The 25,360-nt window shown below is 43.3% G+C and overlaps 1 protein-coding gene across 2 annotated transcripts in view; it reads right to left on the bottom strand.

Moving 5' to 3' along the window:
* LOC121436870 (protocadherin-19) overlaps positions 1-20,313 on the bottom strand; it is a 100,359-nt gene extending 80,046 nt beyond the window's left edge. Inside the window, exons 1-2 of one of the 2 annotated variants that reach the window (XM_041636774.1) lie at positions 17,335-20,313; positions 13,362-13,689 (exon numbers count right to left, since the gene is read on the bottom strand). In XM_041636774.1, the coding sequence (XP_041492708.1) occupies positions 13,362-13,689; positions 17,335-19,481 (2,475 nt within the window). In that variant the 5' untranslated portion in view covers positions 19,482-20,313. The remainder of the gene's footprint in view (positions 1-13,361; positions 13,690-17,334) is intronic. The other variant, XM_041636773.1, reaches the window with a different exon arrangement.
* Positions 20,314-25,360: the final 5,047 nt, after the last annotated feature.

Genomic DNA, 25,360 nt, shown 5'->3' with positions numbered 1-25,360 from the left:
AATTCATAGCTCTAATCTTATCCTGAGGTTTAGACAGATCGCTGCAAGCTGAAGGAAAGTGTATGGAACAGTCTGGAAGGAGGGAACAGGATGGATGGAAAAGGTCATTGTCAAAGAGCCACACGCAGGTTATTTAACATGACAATCTAACATGTATTTGCACATTTGCGCATTTGCATATTCACTTATGTCCAAATGCTTATGCGTCTGTGTAGAGGCCGCCATCCAGTCTGCTTTCCCCACCTCCATAAAAGCATGAGTTTTTAATGTAATCCTTTGTCAGTTATCAATTCAGAGAAACCTTAAAAAGAAGAACTTATAAGAGGAAAACTGCCAAAATTTGATTCAAAATGAAAATAAGAAACATATTTGTCCTAGGCCTCCTCAAAATAACTTATACAATCTGTCTATGTCATCTTTTGGTCTTAATACTCACTGTAGAGTCTAGCAGCTATTTTTTTAACTAATTGACTTTTCCCCAAAAAAAGTTGCATGTTAAATTAAATGTAGAAAATTTGGAAAACCAGTAGAGTACACACACGCACACGATACCCTAAAATAGACATCTGTATATTCAATTTATATAAATTAATGCTTGGTAATATCTCTCTCCACTTCAAAACAATTGGAGCCAATGTGTATGCGCTGCTCTCTTTTCTGTTGTGTTTCTTTCAAGTTACTTTTGATCATGGGCATTTTCCTCTTGCACCAAATATTCCTCACATTATTCTAACAAATGTGTATATATCAAATCATTTCCATAAGATGGTACTTGACTATTTCCAATGTCCTATTTCTATCAGTTATACTGAGATTAACACGTTGTAACACCATACATTTCTGTGCAAATCTAAAATTATTTCCTTAAGATAAATTACAAAAGTAGAAATAGATATCATAGGTCTGTTAATATACACTGCCAAACTGCCCTCAAGAAAGACATGAATTTCACTGATTGTATTCTGTGTCGTAGTATATCCAAGCATGCCCTTAGCAGGCCTGAGTATTGTTCCTTTTTTGATCTTTGTTAATCTTATAAGTAAAATCTAAAATCTCCCTTACTAAATTATTCCTGTGATTGCTTTAGGTGATAAGTTGGTGAAGATAAAGTTGTGGAGATTTTACCATGTATTTTATCCACTTCTTTATTACTTGATCTTTTAAGTAATAAGCATGCATCATTTTTGCAATTAAAATTTAATGTCATTCCATTTCTACTATCTGCTTAACATAATTAAAATATTTTCATATGCCATGGCTATTATCTTATTGCTAAGATAGCAGTATGTTCACATCTATTGCCATCTTACAGCTTCTCTATGAAAATATCCTAATGCTTGCCTTTTTATTGATTTGTATCAGTTCTTTTTATGTAAGGATATTGTTTAAGCGTCCCTTGATCTGAGATGTCACCCCGACTTTCCTAAAACAGTCCTTCTTAATACACATGTATGACTTATGCTTTCTTATTTTTCCATGTCACCATCTGAATTTATTTATTTATTTATTTATTTATTTATTTATTTGCTTCTACTCATAAATCGTAAACTCTGTGGGGGCCAGAAAATTTCTTTTGCTCACTTTTATAGCTCCAGTGCTTTGAGTAGTGACTAGCATGTCATATGCACTCTACAAATATTTGAAGAATTAATTAATTAATTAATAGTTTTTTAATCATAGAAGCAGAACAGATTAATAGTTACTTGAGGTTGTGTGTGGGAAAAATAGGAAGAAACTGGCCAAACAGTATGACGTTTAACAAAAATGTGTTCTATGTTTGATATGCTGAAGAGCCACCATAGTAGACAACACTGCCTTCGTGCTCCTAGCGTTTGCCAGGAGGGTAAGACTTACGTGTTCTCTCTATTTTAAAAGTGACATTTGTATGAAATGGTGGATACATTAATTAGATTGGTTATGGAAATAATTTCTCAGTGTATATAGACACCAAATATCAAGTTATGTACCTTAAATGCATAAGAATCCCATTTACCAAATAACTCCAAAAAAGCTGTAAAACAAATTTAAATACACTTTCTTGATTGCTGTATAAACTTAAAATATTTTCTCAACTTATGTGTTTTTAATTTATCTTATGAATTTCTGAGACATAGACTTTACTAAATTCTATATAATGACTCAGAGCTATAAGTATTTTTGGTTTGTGCCTATTTCCACTTTCTTTTCATTTTCAAAAGTAGATACTTGACTTCTAATAATTTTATCATTCTCATTTTAATTCTTTAAACTGTGAAGATGTTTATTTTGTAATATAATGGAGAATATCTTTTTAATTGTTAACTGACTACATAGCACCATCTAGTTACGTCTCTTTTAGCATCACCAGTGATCATCTAATCTATGAGAGTAGGTGCTTGCTAGTCTTTCTATTTCTCAGAGCTGAGTACAAGAATAGGAAAGAAAAGATGATTACAAATATTTAGTGGCTGGTGAATGGATGGATGTTTTCAAGCCAAAATATTTTTTTAAAGAGTCTAGCTTGACTAAACAGTACTTCCATTCACTAAATTCTAAGCAAACCATCACAGTGGGCCAGGTTTTATCTAGAACAAGTGAATACCCTGTAAGAGCTGGGTATACCTCTTTAACCACTAAAGAGCTAAATCCATCAGTAGCAAAAAATATCCAATAAACAGCAGACGCTGTACAAAGGGAATGGTATACAATTGGCAAGCCTCCCAACAGACTCCTAAAAATGATTTTTCAGAGGTTTTCTTTAGAACACCACTTCCCAAATTGATATCCACTGACTTCCCCTACCCCTAAAGTAGCCAGTGATTCTCATAAGAAAAAGACTGTCTTACCACAAACAGTGTACCAAATCCTACTGAATGTAATTTACCAGCCTACAACACGGATTGGGTTTAATAATTCTGGATTCAAATCCAGTTTGCAAGAATATATACCTCATTTTTTTTTTTTGGCTCTCAAATAAAACCCCAAGTTCCCCGTATTGATTCTCTAAGGCTAAGTTAGCCTCCTCCTAGGGACTAAAATTAAAAATAACAACAACAAAAATACATTTTTATTGAATTCTGGCTCTTTGCTGATAATCTATAGCAAACAACAAAATGAGCAAAGCCAAACTGAACTGCCTGTCGTGCCAACAAATCCCACAAAGAATGACAATCGGTGAAACATATTGTTAAATATGAATTGTAGCTAAAATATTTATCTCAGCTGTAAGGTATTAAAATGAGAAAACTTTCCAAGTGGAAGTTTCAAACAATTGTATTAGAAGTTGCATAATTTGGTTAGATTGACCTCAGAATGGAATAAAAAGCTGCTTATTCCATTATGTTGGCCTTTGTCAGTATAAAATGTTAGATAATTTATCAGAATACATAAAACCTTTCTCAAAAACACCTAACTTTGAAAGGAGAGCCTACTGAATCCCAGCTTATGAACATTTAGGTACGGTGATAATCATCAACAGAATTCATATGTACATGAATCTGTCTTCTCTGCAAAATCCTAGTTGGGCAGGCAGGAGTAGTCCATCTACTATTGATTCCTAAAATAAGTACAGGCAAAAATGAAAGAAAATGAGGGCATTCATTGCTGCCTTTATGGAAGAATTGGCATGTACTGAAGGACATACTTGAATGACGAAGGCATTGTATTTGATACCCAATGCTGATTACACGGAGAATATGCTATCCTCATTTAAAAACTACAGAGGCATGCCTACAGTGTCACTAGCCATAGATAAGCTCCTTACCCTCAATATGACCAACAAAGTGGGCATTAACATCAATAGACTCAAACCTTAATGCAGTCAGCTTTATGAAAACCTTCAAACCATTGCTGCAGAAGTCCATACAATTGTTCTGAGATTAATGAGAGACTGGAGATACAGTGACCCAGTTTCTTAAGAGATTATTTCAGATTTGGTATTATTTAGTATTTGTTTGGCTTCTGCAAAATTCTTGATGTTTTTGATTATGAATTCCTTACTAATAACATGTTTCAAGAAAGCAAAACTCCTTTCTGTGAGGTTCTGAATTTTGTTTTACTAGCCCACTTCTCCCTTATCACAGGTCTGTGGATTGCTACATTATCATCTTTGAGGTCAGTCACACTCTAGAAAGAACTGTACTGAGGATGGAGTTTCCTAGGCTCAGAGAGTTAGGAGGACAAAAATGTTGCAAATTCCCAATACATTTTTTATCAGGTGCCCCCAGCTATGAGGATATGCACAGTCACAAACCTTTGCAGTTCTGGATTTTTCTCCACTTGCCATGATCTCTTCTTGAGGATACCTGATGATCAAATGTAAATCATGCAATAATACCCAGTGTCCTAGCCTTGATAGAATGCCAGCTTTTAACAGCTCTTCTCTATCAAGTCACCACACAATGCAAAGTTTGTGAAAAACAAGCAATTTCTTTTTCTTTCCTCTTCAAGTATACCCATACCACACTGCCACGGCAATGAAGCACGCCCCACTTTTCCATTTCTAAAGGATTACCAGTAGAGGCAAAATTAAAAAGAGTGACCTAGAAGTGTAAGAACACATATCCCAATAGCAATCTCACGAGTCATGAAAAAGCTTGGTGTTTCTTCTGTGAAATTTGACATTTACTTCTAAAAAGCAATAACTACTTCAAATTGTTTTGCAACTTTAAAATCACACTATAAAAGGGGGAAATTCATTATTAATACTGATGTCAACATGTTCTCTTTCCGAAGCTCTTAGGAACAAATGTGACTATCAACATACTCTGTCACCTGAAAAGCGATACTTGAGAAAATGGAAAAACACTAATTGAAGAGGTGATCAGTATAGCAAAAATCACAGTCGATGCCAGTCATATGAGTACAGCGTGCCCGTGTCTCCACCACTGTCTCTGTGACTGGCAACACAGACGAGAAACTGTCTTCCAATAAGTCAACAAGCATTACCTGTAGCCAAATGCCAACATCCCCCTCACAGGTGTCAATTTCAAATATTACTGTTGAAACACAGATTTTTAGTTATTCAAAAATGTCACAAGGGTTAAACAATACCTCTGACTATAGGCAGTCTGCCTACTCAGGCATCTTCATCAGAAATGGTTTTACAACAAATTACCTATACATTTTGGTAGTCTAAATCAGTCAGACTTCTTGAAATCAAACTATGGGCATTAATGAGAAAGAGAAGGGTTTTAAACAAAGACAAACTCAAAATGGACAAAACAAAAAACAGTCCTCAGGAAATAATTTCCAAAGAATTAAGCCTATTCACTCTAGGATATACTTAAGCGGAGTCTCACATGCAGCAGTGACTATTTCACAGCCTTTAGCTCAGAAATCTTTTTTTTTCTTTTTTTTTTTTTTTTTTTGGATTTTTTTGAGACAGGGTTTCTCTGTAGTTTTTGGTGCCTGTCTGGAATTCTGAATTAAAAGTCGTTCCAGAAAAGTCTATCCTTGGCCTCACATTTGGGTGATAGCATTGTATTTCTCATATAGGCAATTAGAATAGGGTAGGAGAGTGGAGAAGATGGCTCAGATGATCTAAAAATCATCCAGGTGTCTATGATCAGCCCATGCAGGGAATCCATTTTGTTCAGAGGAACAAACTACAATAAGAAAAGAGGTGCCCTTCATGCTCTGGAAATCAGATTTAGGAGCAACCAATCTAGAAGGCTGAGGCCGCCAAGGCCAGTTACTGGTGGTGCTGAAGGAGGGCAGCTTGCCACAGAATGAAGGCCAGATGGGCCCCAGTGGGAGAAGCTGAAAACTGGCCACCCTGGCACTCAGAAGCTTACTGAAGCATCAGAGGACTATACACATGAAGACAGTGCTTAAGCATCTGACATTAAGAAAGCCTGGTGCTAGTCCACAAAGGCTGAGCTCAAGGTGCACACCTGCTTGACACAAACTTCTTGTCTCCCTAAATCCCAAACACGTACAGGTCTCAAGCTGTTCCTAACACTGGTTCGTCTGTCAGTCTCATTTCTTTTGAAAATCCATTCTCCACCTTCTCAAATCAGGTAAAACAGACATTATAAAGGAATCCTTTCATATTTCAAGGTAATTTTGGGGTTCTACCTAATCCAGGAAGTCGTCATTTTACAACCTAGGGGGAAAAGGAATAAACTCAAGAAGAGAAAGTCAAAAGAACTAAAAACAGTCCAGGCAGGTTTGTGCCATAGGCTTACTAAGAGTGTAGCTGGAAGGGAATGACTGAACTAAATTTGGGAAGCTAGACATTTTTATTTCAAGTTTTTTAATCTGTAGAAAATAAGAAGTATAAACATTTGCTAAATCCACACAACGTGTATCTGTCTAGTCTGGACTGTATATTTTTAACCATTACATAATTGCATTTTTAATTAAGTGAAATGAAACCAGGAGTTAACCCATGAGAATTCGGGAGCCAGTTAGCTTCCAAGGGAATAAGGAATTTGACCCAGCTATCAACACTTATGTAAATCTTGACATGGTAATGAGCCTGTTTTAAGCAAACAAAATACGTTTAAAACTCCAGTCTTCCAAAGGAAATCAGTTTAGAGCTGATTGTTCATATTGTATTAGGATCCTTTCCTTAAGAAGGAATCCACCCGAAGTTTCTTTAAATACAGAAGACCACCCTGGTTTAGATAACAAAGGGTCTAATTTGCAAAACAAACTCTCATTGACTGTCAACTTTTTAGGAATACACTTACCAACAGAGGCTTACCTCTAGATCCTCCTCCGAAGAGGTCTGTTGTTTTTCTGTTCAGAGGGAGAATGCACTTGGAAGTTGAAGACCTAGTATAAGCTGCAGGCAGTCTAGTTTGGCTATGAATATATGCTCCTGGGAAAGTCATTTGTTTTAGGGTGGGAGGTACTGGGCATTGAAGCTAGCTCGCTCATGTATGCGACTGAAATATATTCTTAGCCCCTTTGTTTTCTTTTTATTTTGAGATGAGGATTCAGTGAGTCGCTTAAGGTGGTCTTGAATTCACTCTGTAGACCAGGCATGGCTTGAACTTGAGACACTTCTGCCTCAGGCTCCCTGGAGCTGTGATGACACAGCTGTGCCACCAAGCCCAAGACATTTGCCTTTTCTGTAACTGTATTTTCTTGACCGTGGAGTCCCTTTCTGATAACTATTCCAGGAATTCTATGGAGCTTTGTGGCCGCAGCCAAAATTTTAAGCAAAACACTTAACTGGAGCCAAAAAGGCTTCTTCATGGGAACCCAAGCTCCTAGGGCTCACAAAGCCCATCTCACCAGTGACAAGACTTTTGTTCACCATTCCTCTGGGGGACACAGGGAGGCATGAGCACACTGGAAACTGGTGAACCCACTAAGCAGCCTGCACAAAAATCACTCCTCATATTCAACAGGAAATGAAACTTGAAGAGCATTTCCCTCTGCAAACAACCAACCCTCCGGGACTTTCACTTCAAACCTCTCAATTGTTTGAAGTAAATGAAGCACACGTTAAAGGCCAGTCAGCCACACATCAAGATATCCAGCCTCTTCTCCTTGGGGGAAAATGGCTACTCCAGCACCGGCCTCCCACCTTTCAGACACAGAACTCTTCTACAGATGCCTTCATTTAGCCACATCTGAGACATTATCCAACCAAGCCTGGCCTCCCCTAAACCAGGGGCGGTCAACATCTGAAAGCACAAGCAGGTATCTACTGCAGCACCATGAATGAAAGACGCTATCCAGTTTTGGAAGCAGGTAGCTCCACCTTTTTTCCATTCCTCTAAGTCCTTTGTAACTATCTCCTGCATGCTAAGTTTCAACATCTAGGCACAGTATATGGACTCAAAAGTAGTTCAGGGCAAGTTTAGGGAGGAAATGGGACAGCCCTTTCACTTTATAAGTCTGACTAACAGAAGAAAAGCAGGTCAGACCACTATGATCCTGCGATAAGAGGAATTCCAAAGCCCCAGAGCTTTCTCTGGAAAATGTCCTGCCTCCAGATCCCTGGGGAGAAAAATCTCAGGATCATTAGCAAGCACTCTGGCTAAGCTCAACTTCAGGGAAGGTGTACAGGGAGAGAGATGATCTCTCAGGTAACCAGTTAATTGCCAATAAGGAATGATAATAATAAATTAGCAAATACTAATGTAAACTAACTCAGTTCTGCAGCAGTTGCGTGGAGACGACAGAGGAACAGTTTATTCTGGAACACATCTTGCTGACTGATGCCCGCTGGGAAACACACTACCTCAGGTAGTTGTGAAGCAGGCCAGTAAACATACAGTAGGCAACGAGTGGCCCAAGAATATCCACTGGTAAAAGTACAGCCCTAGCCTTCTGAAAAAGTCAAAGGCATTTGGGGGAAGCATTGTTTTCCTCTGCTTCATCCTGTAGCCTCAGGATTTATGTTGACCTTTGACTTCAATGAGTCCAAGATACCCTAACAAGGAAGCGTTTTTTAAAAAACTAAGTTCACTGGAGGAAAGGTTTGTTGGTTTGCTTTAACTGCAAGTGATACTGTGCAGTATCCATACTTACAACTAGCTTCATCATCGGTACCAGGTTTCTATTGCTTTTCTGGATCTGTTGTCTGTCTTGACTGGCTTCTGGTTATCAACAGCCCAAAATTTTTCTCAACTCATTACAAATCCCTAACTTATTTGTTTGAAGGAACAAAGCATGCTGAGCTATTTCTTTTGTTTTCCTTCAAGGCCTAAATGATGTTTTATTCTCTGTATTTTCCATAACATAGCCATGCACTCAAACATTTTTGCAGAATAGCTGGGAGCATCCATTCCCACCTGTCACACATATCCTTGTTCTTCAGATTCTTCCTCTGCTACATTACTACTTATATAGCTGTTACGCCAATAACTTATGTAAAGCAAGCGCACACAAACACACAATTTGGATGTTTCACACCAAAGATGCAATATTTTGCCAGGAAATGGTTTAAACCTAAAACTCAAGGAGAAAATTGAAGGTTGTGGGTAAGTCGAAATGGAACAGAACCCCTGTGAATCTATGTGGGAGCTTTGGAAGTTTGTGTACTATGCACCACACACAATTGGCAGCTCCAAATCATTCAGCATCAGAAACTAAACAGTTAAAGCATCTCACAAAAGTTAGATCTATTTGGACCACCTCACCTGCCCTGAAAGCAAAAAACAGACAGACTCTACCCAAATCTCCATTCTTCATAGGAAAAACACGAGGTCTATTTGCTCCCTCTATTGACCAGAGCCACTACTGACCAAAAAGGGAATAAAAGAATGTCAATGTGCAAAGGAATAATATTTTCTAGAACCCAAAAGCATTCACTATTCATGCTTACATCCACGTAATATCAGAAGAAAACAAAACACGGCGCATTAAGGGATTCACAGAATAAATTTACATATTTTTCAGAAAAACATTAACAAACTAACAAATCCAATATCTTTCTTCTTTTTCAACCTCCTTCTTTTTTCTTCTGTCTTCTACACATGCACACACACACCTCATTCTCACATAAAGTTGATAAACTAAATAAACCAGGATGCCAAGGAATGTGAATCTCACCTTCCAAGTTAAAATACTTCAAAGGTGCACAACATCACTAATTCTAAAAAAAAAAAAAAAAAAAAAATCTTCTGCAAATAGCAAAGATACCTTCCACTTTACCTCCTCATATTCGCATACAAAACCATAACATTGCCATAGCTGGCATCCCAAGCAACAGCAGAGGATGGGAAAGTATTCATATCCCATTCTGTAGGAGGCTATCTATGAAGTGCAAGAAGCTAAGTTCCAATTCTCTAGACAAGTGCTCTACTCCCTTTACCTAACCTACCTAACCACATTTATATTCCTTTTTCCATGTCCTTAGACCTGACAACTTTCAAAGGTAACCAGGCATATGGATGAAAAAGTCACCCTCAGGACAATTAGTGGCAGAACACCAGCTAACATTCACATAGGTCTTGGTTTGAGCCCCACCACCCAAAAAAAGCCTGAATCAATTCAGCACCAAGCCTAGATAGCTCAGCATCTAATTTACATAAAAAATAATATAAGGCTTGCTTTGGAAGGAGAAGTACTAAAAAGCATACAAAAGAACAAGTGGTCATAGCTATCTTTTTGATGCCTGCTTGGCGGTTGAATCCTTTGAGTGATGTTGGTTCCCTAGCTAAATTGTGAACTCTCTGAGGGCAGAAGTTTCTTTCCTCTTACACTTATTTGGAATCTCCAAGCTACCTACTACACAGCGGGGACACTGTGCCTTACAAAAACACTTAGTGATTTTATGAAATGGTGATCCATTTCTATGTTGGTGGAGTAGAAGCAGCAAGGGGCAAGCACAGTAGTTCTGAGTCTACTTACTTGTCTAACTACTATGTCAAATGAGCCCTATTACCATAGAAATAATAAAGGGAGTGTATGTCATAAAAGGTAACACAGCAGAAGAATCTAATATAAAGTCACCTTTGGTCCCAATCTGAAGAGTAAGAATGTCACATATGCTTAGGAGATGAACATCGTCCAGAATTGAAATTGTATTGTTTATCTGTTTCTCTTAAGCTGCCTAAAGGCAAAGATCAAGTGTTTTATCTTTGCATCACTAGCAAACAGCAGATACAGTATTTGACAAAGTCAAACCATACAATAAAGCTAGTTGGTTGAGTTAATGAACAAACAAAAATGGTTTCATGAAATAATATAAAAGATAATTTTAGTGTCATGACTTAAGAATCATCTACTTGTTACATTATAGCACTTATCACTCAGTACTATAATTGCTTAATAAGTGAATTGTTTCTTGAATGGATTAGTCAATTAATGAGGAAAGTGTAAAGGTAGGACATATATCAGAACATTATTATTCTAGGAATCTTACTGCACAATATAGCAGCATTTAATATCCCATATTGCAAACTACCTTTTTGCATGTTGACCTTGTTATAATGTGAATTCATTGCATTCATTGTTGGTTTGGTTTGGTTTGGTCTGGTCTCTGGAACTACAGACCCTATAAGGAACCTTACAAGGAACATGCACTCAACAAATATCAGTTGAATAAATGCACCAATCATTCCTGTTCTTCCTGTCAATGTTGAGTGGCTTCTTGTTTGAAAGAAAGGACGTGTCATTTTTCCCTATTCAAAGCTTCATGGTGGATACAGGTTAAATATCTTGGTGGATGCTTGGCTATGAGCCCTCCAGGTCTATGTACTGGAAATGCACATGTAACCTCAGTCTAACCCCACATACCAGATCTGTTCAATTTTTTTGGACAAAGAATAGCTGGCTTTGAGGGTCAGGGAAAGCAACAGAACTGAGACTTTAGCTTTCTAAAATTGTTTTATCTGATCCTTAGGAGAAACTCAAAAAGGACACCACGATACTAAGCGAACCAGAAATCGTAGTTACTATCTCCTGCTTCTTCCACATATTCAATAGACATCATGGCTCCCTTTTCTCAGGAACTTGAATTGATTATAAAATAATCACTAAATCTTCAGGATTCAATACTTCTTTGTCCATTTCCCTGAGCAATAGCAAACCAGCAATGGGATATCAATAGTAGTATTTTTTATCTTCATTGTTCAATGATCACTATGAATCAATGGTCTGGTTACACCACCTTGTAGGTATTAATTACACAGAGCCAGCCTAAATTCCTCTTTGGTTATAAGAGCCTGGAAAGACAGATGCAAGTGAATAGCCTGTTGCCAATGGTGAATCTCCAATTTTCAAGTAAAAAATTCTACCTTTTTACAGACACCCATTAACCACAGACACTCTTTACAATTCATAACGCTTTATTTTTCCTTGGAAAAACTTTCAATAATAGATGTACTGACTTTTTTTTAGCTAAGGAAACAAAGACTCAGTGAGGTTGCATGGTAAAGGGTGACTCCTGGACTCAAAATCTTGGTCTCTTTGATTCCACTACAAACCCTTACCCCTCAGTCTCTGTGACTGAACTATTAGTGGTCCACAGTGTCTCCCCAAGCAGTGTATGACTGAGGCCCTAGCAGTATTAAGGGTCATTAAATCATTAATACTTAGAAGTAAGTTCACATGAAATAATACTAGACTTTCAATAACTCGTTGTTTATGGAATTAGGTACTTTAAATGCTGGTGCTTTTCTTGACAGTGGATTATTATGAGTTTCTCATTAAAAATACTGCTTTTCCATGCTATTAATTCTGGTAGGAACCATTTTTCAGGAACTAGGAGACACAATGTAGCAATGCAAATGGTCCTAAGCACCCTTTGCCATACAAAACTAATACAAACACTAAGTCCATTTTATGTTCATACCATTGCCTAGGTATGTCAGTGTGAATCGTTCCTAAAGGCAGAAAGTACCACTCAAACACCAAGAAGTACAGAGCAAGGTGTTCTACTCCTCCTTTCTGTGTGATCTTTTCTTGGAGGCTGAACAAGTTCCTCAGTACCTCTGAACCTTTGTTTCATCTTCCACCAAAGAGAAATCTATCAAGATATCTGATTGCGAGTTCTTAATGAGATGGTGCTTGTACTGGTACACAGGAAAACTGTTGGGATGCACTTGAAATCTATGAAATCGCTTTTGTAATGACCAGAAGGAGAGCATGGCTCCCAGTGTATCAAATTTCTACCCAATTCACAGAAAATGAAACCAACTTAAGGACTTGTTTTTAGCCTTCTACTCAGCTCCCCCTCTTTCTGGCCCTTATACTATCACTGGCTATCACCCTGCTCTACCAAAAGAGTTCAACAACCAACAAATACTTGGCCTTATTGTGTTTTTTTTTTAAATTCCTCCATGAAATCACCCAAACTGAAGAGAAACAATTGATTTAAATTCATGACTACTTCACACAATTGTTCATATTAGTGACAATTTCAACATCCTCAACTGTCAAACGATATGACCAGAACTGCTAAAAAACGGCAATGTGACTTTTTAAATTTAATTGCTCGTATCCTTTTAGCCATAGACTCAGCAAGATGGTAGAGAACAGTAGTATGAGAAGAGAAAAAGCAAACGTGGGAGTGGCTTTAGGACTCTGAACCACCAGAGGAAATTGGAGTTGAAGCATTATAGGGTTTCAGTCATTTTCAACACTGCTTGGCAAGCCGAAGCTGCTTTAGTCTCTAAGCTGGTGCCACTGGCTTTTGAGCATGCATACTTGCAACAGGTGGAGCAATATTTTACCATGCTGGGACATTATGAAGGCATGTAAAGGTTCAGATCATTTGAGTTTAGATTCCCAACCCCACCCCTTACACAAAAGCCCTCTATGTTAAATCACTTTTGTCCCAAAAGGCACTATTACCAAATACTGCATATGGAAATAGGCGCAGACAAGGAATATGCCTCCAGAATGGCCCATGGTAGGGCAAGCAGCCTCAAAAGGAGATCTGGGAAGACCTCACAAGAGCTCTTAGCTGCACTCACCTCAGGCAGGGGCACACCATTGATGATCAGATCTGGCTGCTGGGGCCCCTGGCTGTTGAAGGAGTGGTGGTAGATGTGGCTAGCAGTAGTGTTTCGGGTATTCTGGTTCTCCACATTCAGGAAAGTGCTCTCAGAGCGACGGCAGCCCAGGGGCAGTGTCTGCTGGTGGTAGTCGAAATAGTTGAGGGACGAAGTAAGGGAGGAGCAACTGACAACATTCATCTTGTCTGTTTCCTCCACATCCCGAGGTACAAGGCGGATGTCATTCTTACTAATTTTTTTCTTCTTACTTGATTTCTTTTGATGCCCATAGGAGTATTCAGCGATTCTATGTGACAGAAAAGGCAGCAGGAATAGATAACACCTTCCCAGACCATATACTGATGAATAAACATTAAGCACCCCAGAGGGTTGCACCCCATCTCTGTTCCAGCTCCTTATTCTGGCGCATTACATCATCGAGTTTCTCCCTGTGCTTTTTGCATGCAAAAACAAGCTGAGGGCCACGAAGTCTTCATAGTAAATATGCTAACCTCCCACCAACCCTCCCAAAGAAATTTCCAAATTTTAGATTTGGAATTTTTTATTGTGAGTGGCCAGTGAGCAGGGGTGGGGGAATATGTGGAAAGTTGAGCCTATGGGAGAGAGCATGAAAATGCTCCAATCTGAAGCTTCCAAGGAACCCAGAGGCCATATTGGGCAAAGTAAAAAGTAAGTGCCAATTTAACATAAAAGGAGATAGAGGGAAGTAAGAAAAGCCCTTGCCCCTTGCCACCGCCTCTAGGAATTTGCAGTGTGGCAAACATCGTGGATCAGCTTCCTCTACGATTAAACTGATCACTTTTAGACTAGGGTAGAGGTTCAGACCCTGTCCTCCAACAGCTCCTAGCTCTGCTCATCCACACCCTCCTCCCTGCCTTAGCCCAGCTCCCTTCTACTTTCCTCCCTTCCCCCTCCGCTCCTAGAGAAATCTGATAGCCAAGCCCATTTGAATGAGGGGTAAAGCCTTTTTACCTCTTTCCCCTTAGGCTCACTTTCTCCTCTGCCTTTTTGTCTTGCTGCTCGCTAATGGGAGAAACCGAGACGCAATGCAGACACTTGCTGTTTTGTCCTTTTATAAAACAGCCGAGGAGACAAGTGATGGTTAAACAATTACTGCAAAGGAATTTAAAGGTTAGTGCATTCAGCATCCTTCTCCATTCAGGTGTACCTACAAGCAGCTGTGCTGCAACTGGAACATAAAAAGCTCAATTTAATTAACACTGACACAGACCCAGGAACGTGCACCAAAGACACCAAGCATTAAGAGACTTGTCAAAAGAAACACATTAAAATGAAGTCAGAATCTCAATGTCATGTATTACTTTGCACATAATAAATTCAGCTTATTAAGAATTCAATCTCTAAGCAATAATCAGCAAAACAACAAGGTTAATAAATAATACAGGTTGGACTTTACATGAGAAAGAGTGTGTCTGTATTCTCACGCAACAAAGCTAATTGTCAGAAAAAAAAAGAACCCAATTCAAGCAGCAATTGCAGATCATCCCACAAGTCCCATAAATGAATGCATTTCAGGAAGAGATCCTACAGGAGCAAAGAACTAGAAACCCCTGCCTAACCACATACATAGAAAGACAGGCTCCTGAACTTTAGGATTCTAAGAAGTCTGAGCAGATGGGGAGTTTGCATATCTACCCATGTCCACAAAGGCAAATTATTGCTCCGTCCCTGCGACCTACCTAGAGCTAAGCAATTTATTTCACCTCACCCTTTTGCTCTCTGCCCAGTCTGACTTAAAATGATGGCAAATTGATGATACAGAGGCTGAGGAACAGATAAAATCCCCCAAACCTCAGGATCAGGATTACATTTCTTTTCTAATCTGTTTACTGAATCAATGGGAAGTTCTAATCATTTTGTTTACCCATGATGGGTAAGTTTGGCAATGCCCCATCCAATTATTCAGCTGAGGCATTCATTGCACAGCCCATTCTGTATTGACCAATTATTTAATTAAACTGTACTTCATTAATTGCAAGCCATAGCAGTGAAGAGTGCTTTACAAAATCCACATTTGGGTGAAGTTGGAGAGCACTGAGATTTGCACTTTTTCCCCCAATTCAAATGCTCTCGTCCCTGTTTAATGATCTCCCTGGCAAGCTCTCAGGAAGAGCTCTTACTTCTAGTCATATATCACCAAGAAGTGGCAAACCCTTCAATATCTTTATTTCAAGCTGATTTCCTTTTCATCATGGGAAGGGTCTTGTGCATTTACTTTATGCTGAGAAAATGGCTTAAAAAGAGTCCCCTCTATCATTATCTCCATATAAATAAAATTTTATTGACCCTGCATTTTTTATCTCCTATAAAAATCACCATTGGCAGTCACAGGTTTCAAAGGTAAGAGCAATATTAATTTCCATTTCTCCCATCTGAAGTGACTTGGTACTGAAGGAAAGAAAAGTCACGGCCATTTCACCAGTAACAGGATTAAAGCATTTATGAGGCATTGCAGCTGCTCTTTTATGGCACCTGATTGATATTCATGTGTGGTTAGCATTTGTCTACTAACTTGTGTAATGCAGAGAATAGTAAAAGGGAAACAATAATTGCATGGCTGTTACATATTCAGGGAGCTCTGATTCACAGAAGTGTGTATTTCAGATGGTGTCAGATACAAATCGGACCTACAGGAACATATTTTGACTGATTAACATGCAAGCACAGATGGCACAAAATACAGAAGCTGTGGAGGTGTGCTGCAAACACACACAAGCACACACACCTTGGCTGGAAATAGCAGCACCATTCACTTTCAGCAAAGTAAAGAAAATAAAAATAACTTTTTCAACTGTTTCGATGAGACACTGCTGGAAAGAATTATATGCATTATCCTAAGTAGGATTCTAGAAATTCTTAGACTTATTTCTTCTATCAAATTGCAAGAAATCTTCAACAAGAAACTCTAATGTGTTAACCAAGACTTTTAAAAATATTACATTACATGCCATTCAAGTTTCTACAGATCTCCCCTCTCTTCCTTCTCCTCTCTTCTAGTTTCCCCACCCCCATACACATCCTACACACACTTCAGAGAAACTGTAACATAATAGCCCATAGTGACATCCACTGGTAGCGACCAGATCTTAATACCACAGCACAGCCCCACATTAGAGAAAAACATAGCCAACTCCAGAAGACTGCTATTTTTACAGAAACATCTGGATACAGTCTTGTCTCTTATTGGGATGTTTGGTCTTCACACACCAACCAAGCAGATATTTGAAAACATACAGATGCCTGACAGAATTTCACTTGTATAGCCAGATGTCTAGGGACTAAATACAAAACAAGCCAAGAATACTCTAAAAACCACTAATGACCTGCTTCCCCACACACTGCTTTCTCTCTTCCTCCTACTCTCTTTTTCCCATCATAAACTCTCACTCCCCAGCTCTCTCTTGAGGATAACCCCACAGCAGGACAAGGCAGTTGTCAGTACTCCATCTCCCTTCAGCTCTTGTCTACAAAACACTGTGCTCCAGGAAAACCAAGCCCTCAAATCATGATACATAGAACTTTTGCTAAAAATATGAAAATCTGTCTCTCTTTAGCTCTTCCTCCCTCTCCTCCCTCCCTCCTCTCTCACTCTCGGATTCTCCCTCCCTCCACCTCTCTCATTTTTTCTACCTTAACTTCATGGAAGACAGCTGTGCAAATTTTAAAATGATAATTGCTTTTCTGCTCATCATCATTATGTGACAGAACCCATTCAAACAGTAAATGATTGTCTTCCAGCAAATTGTCAGATCAAAAGAATTGATCAACGTGGACTGTCACAAACTTTTCACCCTCCACAATGAAGCACTGCGAGTATGCTGCATGCATTTAAGCAGGAAACAAAAGACACAAATACACACACCTTACTCATTCAAAACACAGAAGAAAACAAAAGAAAAGTTGGCTCTACCTGCAGTTGTAGGTCCGGATCTCTTTGTTTTCACGCTTGCACTTGATTGCCACGAATATCATAGTGACAAAGAGGATGCCAGCGATGGAGCCCAGAGCAATAATGAAAATCAGGGATAAGTTCACAGAGCCCATTGACTCTTGGGCATCAAGAGCCGGGGACAGGTAGATTAGGATAAGGGCAGAGGCAGAAAGAGACGTTTTGCCATGGTCACGGGCCACCACTATCAGCTCATAGGAAGGCTTGGAGTTTTCATTAAAGGTGCGAGTGGTTCTGACTTCTCCATTGGCCTGGTCTATTTCGAAGAAACCGCGGTCACCTTCTGTCATGTCATAGGTGACTCGGCCATTTTCACCCTCATCATAATCATCTGCCTTAACTATAGTCACCAAGTAGCCTATGCCGGCGTTTCGAGGAATATAGATCTCAGCAGTGCCATTGATCAGGGGTGGGGCGGTGATTACTGGGGTATTGTCATTGACGTCGAGGATGATGACCCTCACTGTGGCGTTGCTCTGCAGCGAGGGCAAGCCGCCATCCTTGGCCACCACCTTGAATTCGAATGCCTTGGTCTGTTCATGGTTGAAGGATCGTAGCGCATAGATATCACCAGAGTTGGGATTGATGGAGACATAGGTGAAGACGGGCATGTCTCGCACCTGTGATGGCACAATTTGGTAGGAGACACTGCCATTGAGACCCACATCGGGGTCGCGGGCAGAGACAGAGAGCAGATAGGCGCCAGGAGTGTTGTTCTCCTGTACAATCACTTGATAGTAAGGCTTGGAGAAGTGTGGGTGGTTGTCATTCTCATCAGTGATGCGCACAGTAAAGGACTTGGCACTTTGCAGCGTAGGCACGCCGCTGTCTCGAGCCTGGATTGTAAGATTGTACTGGTCGTGCTGCTCGCGATCCAGCCGTCCATCAACAAGGATAGTGGAGAAGCTTTCATACTCCTGCAGACGAAAGGGTACATTGCCCAGCAAGCGGCACTGCACACGTCCATTGAGACCTGAGTCGCGATCAGACACCCGAACCAGGGCAATCACGTAGCCCGGGGGGGCGCTCTCGCTCACCTCCACAAGCTCGCTATTGACCGACAGTAGGTTGATAATTGGCGGGTTATCGTTAGTGTCCAGTATGCTGACGGTGACTTTGCAATGTGCGGGGATAGAATTGGGCCCCAGGTCCTTGGCTTGCACATCTAGCTCGTACACTTGGCCCTCTTCATAGTCTAGCGCTCCGGTGACAGTGACTAGGCCGCTGTGTGGGTCAATTTGGAAAAGTTCACGTGTGTGGTCATTGGCATAGCCGTAGAAGGAGTAGATCACCTGGCCATTGGTGCCCTCATCTGGATCGCTGGCATTTAGGCGGATGACAGGTGTATTGGGAGGTGAGTTTTCAGGCACACTCACTGAGTAGGAGGACTCTCCAAACACTGGGTTGTTGTCATTAGAGTCAGTCACCTTGATGCTGAGGCCAGCTGTGCCCATGCGGGGTGGGTCGCCTCCGTCGAGTGCCGTGATGCGAAAGTTGTAATGTGACTGTGTCTCGCGGTCCAGGTTCTTCTCCACCACGAGTTCAGCAAAGCGCGAACCGTCACCCCGCGTCTTTATCTCCAGGCCAAAGAGCTCGTTGGGAGTGAGCTCATAGGTCTGCACACCAAAGCTGCCCGAGTCCGGATCATAAGCGCTGTCCAGTGGGATGCGCGTGCCGGGACTGGCTGCCTCAGAGATCTCCAGCTCAATCTGTGCGGTCGGGAAACTGGGAGCATTGTCGTTCAGGTCCTTGATCTCCACCTTAATCACACAGATCTCCATTGAGCTGGACATGACCTCTAGCGAGATAAAGCACTTGGGGTTCTGGCGGCACAGCAGGTCTCGGTCGATCTTCTGCTTGGTGACCAACAGACCTGAGCTGGGGTTGATGTCCACCAGGTGCGGAGCTGAGTTGGACACCACACGGAACGTAGAAGCTTGCCGCGGATCCATCGCGAAGCCTGCCTCCCGCGCGTCCTTGGCCACGTTAGCGATCACCGTCCCGGCGCGCTGCTCCTCTTCTACTGAGTATTTAAGGTTAATCAGGGCGGCCGCCTGCGTCCACAGGACTGCCAGCAGCAGTAGCATCGGCAGGAAGAGGGACTCCATGGCTGCGCGGGGCTCTGCCCGGCCTCGCCTCTCCACACCCCTCCGAGGCCGTCGCCGCCGGCGCTCCAGCTTCCCGCCGGCTCGGGCCGCCTGTTGCGCGCGCCCCGTGGCCCCGGAGGCCGCGGGAGGAGTCCCGCCCAGGGCAGCCCGGCGGCGCACAGGATGAACCCGTGCGGGCTCCAATGCTGAGGTCGTAGTGGACTCGGCAGCGGCTTTCTGGGGGCCCGGGGGCTCCGAGGGGCCAAGAGAGCGCCGCACGGCCCCGAGCCCCCTCCCTCCAGCCCGGCTACTCAGTTTTACCCCTTCAAAGTTAGCCGAACGCGACTGGCCGCAGCGGAGCAGGGCTGCGGGTCGAGTGGCGCTTGCACGCCCCAGACGGCCACAAGCTTCAGAGTCGGGACCGTACTTGGAGCGCGGACGCCTAAGGCTGTTGGAGCGCAGCCTTTCAGGCACTGCCCGACCAGCCGTTGCGCACCAGCACTGGGGCAGGCGAGCGCGTAGTCTATGCACCTGGCATGCGCAAGGACCTCCCCCCAGCGCGCCCAGCTCACTGCGGAGGGAGCTCCCGCCCGGTACGCGCCCTCCGGACTGGGGGGGGGGGCACTCTGGCCTCTTCCAGGCCTGTTGGAAAGAAAAGGGCGGGGGGGAGGATCGTAGGTAGAAGTCTGAGTTGCTGGCAAGCTCCTTGGGCGCCTGGGGATTTGCCTGAGCTGGAGGGCTGTCCCGGAGCGGGCAAAGGAAGGGGGAAGGGAGAGATGCGAGAGAGTGCTCTCTCTAGGGCTGAGGTTGGCGTCCGAGGGCGTGGGGGGCGCGTCCGCCCAGGATCCGAGGTGGCCACAGGGCTCCTCCCACAGAGCGGTTGATGGGCTATGGGCGTTTATATCTCGGAAATCAAAGTTACCAACGCAGCCCAGGCCTCCGCCTCAAGTTTATGAAAATGGGAAGATGGCAATTTGTCCAAGAAAATCAAAGTCCTGCTCTTTCCAATTGCCCTGGGGGGAGGGTACGGGAATGGGAAGGTGAGGAAGAGAAGCTACTACAGTACCGGCTAGAAGAGGCGGGGCTGCAGCTGCGGACACCCGGGGCTTCTTCGCCTCTCCAGGTTTGGGTTGGGGTGTCGCACCAAGGACCGCCGCCGCCGCTGCCGCCTCCGCTGCTGCTGCTGCTGCTGCTGCCGCCGCCACCGCCAAAGGAAGCCCTCCTTAGTTCAGTTGCATGTCGCTGGGGTCCGCCTCTGCAGCTGCCAGGGTCGACGGTTTCTGACGCCTCCAAACTTTACTTGCGGGAGCGTCTGGATCCCATCCTCCAGGAGAAGCACTGTCCGTCTGTCCGCCCCGCTTAGGGCTTCCGCCCTCCCCGGCGCTCGCGCGCTAGGGAGGTCTGTCTATCTGAGCTGGGCTGTGCGTGGATGTGCCAAAAGGAGGAAGAGTGAGTGTGTGGATGGGAAGTGTGAGTGTGGAGTAGGAGAGAGCAGGAAGAAATGGGAGTGGGGTGGGAGGTTGGATCTCAGATGAATCGGCTCAGCTGGAATGCCACCGGAGAGGACAGCGCACCGCCCGCCGGCAAGGGGCTAGGGAAGTGGATGCCAGCGTCCCCCGGGCAAGCCAGGCATGGTGAACGGTAGCTGGTGCTGCCGTCTGCGCCGGCTCGTCCGTCTCCCCTCTGAGCCAGTCGCCGCCGCTACTGCTGCTGTTGCTGCTCCTCCTCCTGCTGCCGCAAACTACTGGCCGCGGAGTCTGGAGAGAGCTAGAGAGAGCCCGAGCTGCCGAACCCGGCTACGCCAGGCACTAGCCAATCAGCGCGCAGCTCAGCGGGCTCCGGTCTTGGGGCGGGACCAAGGCGTGGGGAGGGGCGGAGGAGGGGGAGGGGAGGCGGGGCCAAGCGGAAACTTACACACCGGCCCAACCGAGTAGAGTACCCTGCCCCGCAGAGCCCTTGCGGGAGTCGGGGGAGGCCTGACTGGCGCGGGACAAGCGGAGTTAGGAAGGGAGGGTGGACCGGACATGAGGAGTGCTCCCATTGAAGCTGAGTCCACCTAAGTACTGAGCGCCTCTTGCATCTCTTGTTTGCAGAGATTACAGGAAAAAAATGAGGATTTGATTTTCTTGCTGTTTATCTCCCTCATGTATCGTATCTTCATATCTTAAATGCAACATTCTCTTCCCCCTGTCTCTCTTTCTCTCTCCTTTGTCTCACCGTTCTGCATTTCTGTTTCTGTTTTCTCTTATTCTCGGGTAGTGGGGGGAAAAAAGAGGAGCAAGCGCCCCCGCGATGGTCATTCATCAAGCTCTTGGCCAGTGTGTCTTCACTTTTGCCAAGAGCAAGGCCGCCATCCACCCAAACCATTATCCCTCACTGGGAAGATGCCGCACTCCCCAGAACACCTCAACACACACACACACACACACACACACACACACACACACACACACGGGAGGGGGGGACGGAGGGGGGGGATGTTGGTCCGGTCCGGCTCACTCAGGTCTCTACTTAATCAAATGGGATCGGTGACTCAAAAAATGAGTCTCCAAGGTTTCAGAGTACATTTTCTCGCCCCTCACCCAACCCTATCGGATAATTTAGCTCCCTATAAATAAACTACGTTTGAGAAATCCAGCGGAGCGGACGCGGCCGCGCCGCTCCGCACCGCGCCAGTAGAGCCTGGATCCGGATAGAAGCTGTGGAGTGGGAGCGCCAGCCGAGGTCCCTGGCAACTGTGAGCCCGCCCTGGTGCAGTGGGCGCTCAGCCTTCCCCTGGGGCCTGGTCTCTCTGGGGCGGGGGGGGGGGGGGGGTTGGCTACCAGTTCCCTTTGGGCAGCAATGGCAGCTGTGGCGTCTGCCAATGCTGGGAAACGGGAGGCCGGCGTGGACAGGGTTGACATCAAGCTTAGGCTGCTTCTGAACCAAAGGCACACTAGAGACAGAGGGGGACTCCTTCCTGCCCAAATCTAAGGCTCTTAATTAAGATCACGAGCTGTGAGAGGGGGAAAAAAGCGCCCTCGATGAACATTTTTTTTCCCTGTTTCTTTAGAATTTACAGATTGAGGACTGGAAGAGCTTCTAATTCACAGTTCTGGAAGAGCAAACCTTCTGAGTTGGTAGTCTCTATTATTTGAGCGTCTCAGTTGAACAAACTCATAATTAGCTCAGCGACTTTGGCCCGAACCTGAGGGCTCAAAATGAGACTCGCTTTTGCCGTTTAAAAAACATTAAACAAGAATAGGAAAAAACACGTTTGGACACATAATGGATTTTTTTTTCAGAACTGCCATCTTCTTTCTGAGAGCAACCCAGCTGCTTAAAAGAATATATCATCCAAAAGGAGCTAGTTTAGCAGCCTTTACTTTGTCGTGGAGTGGGGGAAAAAAGCTTCCTTCCACAAAAGGGAATTATTTTGTCAGTGAGGTTGAGATCGGACCCTCTGAAAGTGTAGCCAAGGCCAAGGGGAAAGCGCCGGACCCGCTTGCCTCGTGGGGGTTGCTTCACATTAGAATGTAATTCAGCCCTGAACATCAGAGAGAAAAACCGAGGTATCTGCAGTGAGAATCATTTCATTTTGATCATTTAGAACTGCGGGTAGACGGCAGAGACGGTGACTTCAGGGAGTCCCGCCGCCCGCCTGGTTTTCTGCAGACACCGTTAGAGAAATGGGCAAGTAGCGGAAGAGAATGGCAACATGGCAGCAGTGAGGGCTCACCTCGTGGGCTGCTAAAGGAAGGGTTCCATTTGATTTATCATAGTTATTTACCTTTGATGTCAGCGAGTGGGAATGAAGTGCAGCTTGGTCTAATTAAAAAGGTCTTAAAAGGCATTTGAAATGGGTTTGCTGTCTGATCACGGGATGTGAGTTCCGTGTTTGGCAGCTTTCTAAAATATTGCTGGAACTATTTAAACAGAACAATTAGCAGCATGCTAAAATGTTTGCATGCTATGCTTAGAAGCTCTTAGCTGTAAACTTTAAGGCGATCTGTTCCCCTTTAAGTTAAAAAAGGATGATGCTGCTTCCTTGTGGCGAAGGCTGTCAGGAACCCGCTGATCAATAAAAGTAAACTGGCGCCTCCACGGCTTGATTGAGCGGGAGCAAAGAGTCTGAGAAGTAGTCTCGGCCATTAACAATCCCCCAGGTAATGAGAAATGGAAGAATTACTCAGGTAAAATGATTAACATTGCCGTGGTATCCGAAAAGATGCACACAACAAGCTATGAAGACTGCGGACCTTCTTACCTTAGGGAGTGCTAATAGAATGTCTATATGCTGCTGTCTTTTTAAAGATAAATAGGAGAATTCAATTCATGTAGAATGTCATTACCTCTGTAATTGCAATCACATTGGAAAGACATGTTCTGCCTTTGCAAAGACAAACCCCTTCACTAACGCAATGGCACCATTTCCCCGGCTTCCTGCTCGCTGCTCACATTCCAGGCACCCCTCTTATTCCAAGCAGAGCACCAAAGTACTTTCAGTTACCAAACTGCTTTTACAGAAGACCAAATGCTGAGAGAGGCAGGGGGCGTACGGATCTGCTTCCCTTCTTTCCCAGCACCTCCTCCACCCTCAAGCTCACAGTGATAGTTACAACCCCCCCCCCCCCGCACACAATAGTTCTTCCATCCCCCACTCTGTCTATAGATAATCCGAACACCCTTTGCTTTCTGACTCGTTTTTTTCCCCTAATATATACTCGAGATTATTGCATTCCACCAAAGCTATTAACTAAACGAGGGGCCCCAAACCACCTTCATTATCAGGAATTTATTAGCTAGCTGAATAAAAGCATTTGCATGTAGATAATAAAAACAAAAAGTTCTGTTCATTTTAGCTTCCGTTTACTTCAATCCTGAAGGGAGCCCCGCCTCCTCGAGCCCTTTAGAGACACAAGAGGGCCATCTAGTGACTATCTCTGGTATTTTTTTCATCTAACTGCTGTCGAGAAACCACCGGAGGCTCTGGGTTTTGCACAATTGGCCTCAGCTTTCTAGGCCAAGTCAGTTCCTTAGGCTACTGAGGCCAGAATCAAAATTGGTGAAGAGATTGTGGTTTTGTCCTTAGAATCTTATGCATGCCGCTAAAATTGTCGAAAATTGCAATAGAAGAAACAAAAATGGGGAGATCTTTACCTTTAAATCAAACAGATGTGTGAGTGTAAGCTTTGCTGCCCCAAGACTCAGAAGGGTAAATTTGATTCAGAAGAGTTTAAATTAATAGTAGGAACTAAGATACCAAGATATGAGGGACTGTATACATAGAGCTTTCTGAGATATGTTTACAAAAGTATTTGTTTCACTTGCCAAAAAAAAAAAAAAAAATAGCATTCAAAGGACTCCAGACTCCAGTTTCCCTTGCCCTCCACCTCTTCCTTCTTTTTATTTCTGACCTTGCTGCAGGAAACTGGATGTCTTCTGGCTTGATTTTTTTGTTGTTGTTTCATCCCATAAGCATCCCATTCCCCAAATAATTTGACCGACTGCCTGGAACATTCTCTTAGAACAAACGAGGGAGGGGGCTCAGCTGTAAAGCTAGCCAGAAAGTCAATCTCACTTTTCCTGACTGCATATCTTCTCTCCTGGCTTAAGACTCACTGTCTAGAATTAAAGAACGAAAGGGGAGGAAGTGGGAAGAAGCTGGAAAGTGTCCTTACTCAAATCATCATTATCTTTACAGCAACCCTGGGATGGTTAAACTCTTTGCAGATGTGGAAGCAGAGTTGTGGAGGGCCCTGTCATTTGCCAAGATGGCCACATTACAAAAAACTCAACCACTTTCCTTGTGAAATCAACAAGTTTTGGCTGGGTGCCCAGCATTGTGTTAGGGACCACGGGGTTTTCTAAAGATGGACCGTGTCCCTGTGAAGATTAAAATTCAGTTCATTACTTGAATA

The sequence above is a fragment of the Microtus oregoni genome, unplaced genomic scaffold (genome assembly GCF_018167655.1).
Source record: "Microtus oregoni isolate MIOR12 unplaced genomic scaffold, Mior012 000050F_004, whole genome shotgun sequence".
Taxonomy (NCBI): domain Eukaryota; kingdom Metazoa; phylum Chordata; class Mammalia; order Rodentia; family Cricetidae; genus Microtus; species Microtus oregoni.
This window is presented reverse-complemented; position numbering and strand designations above follow the sequence as displayed.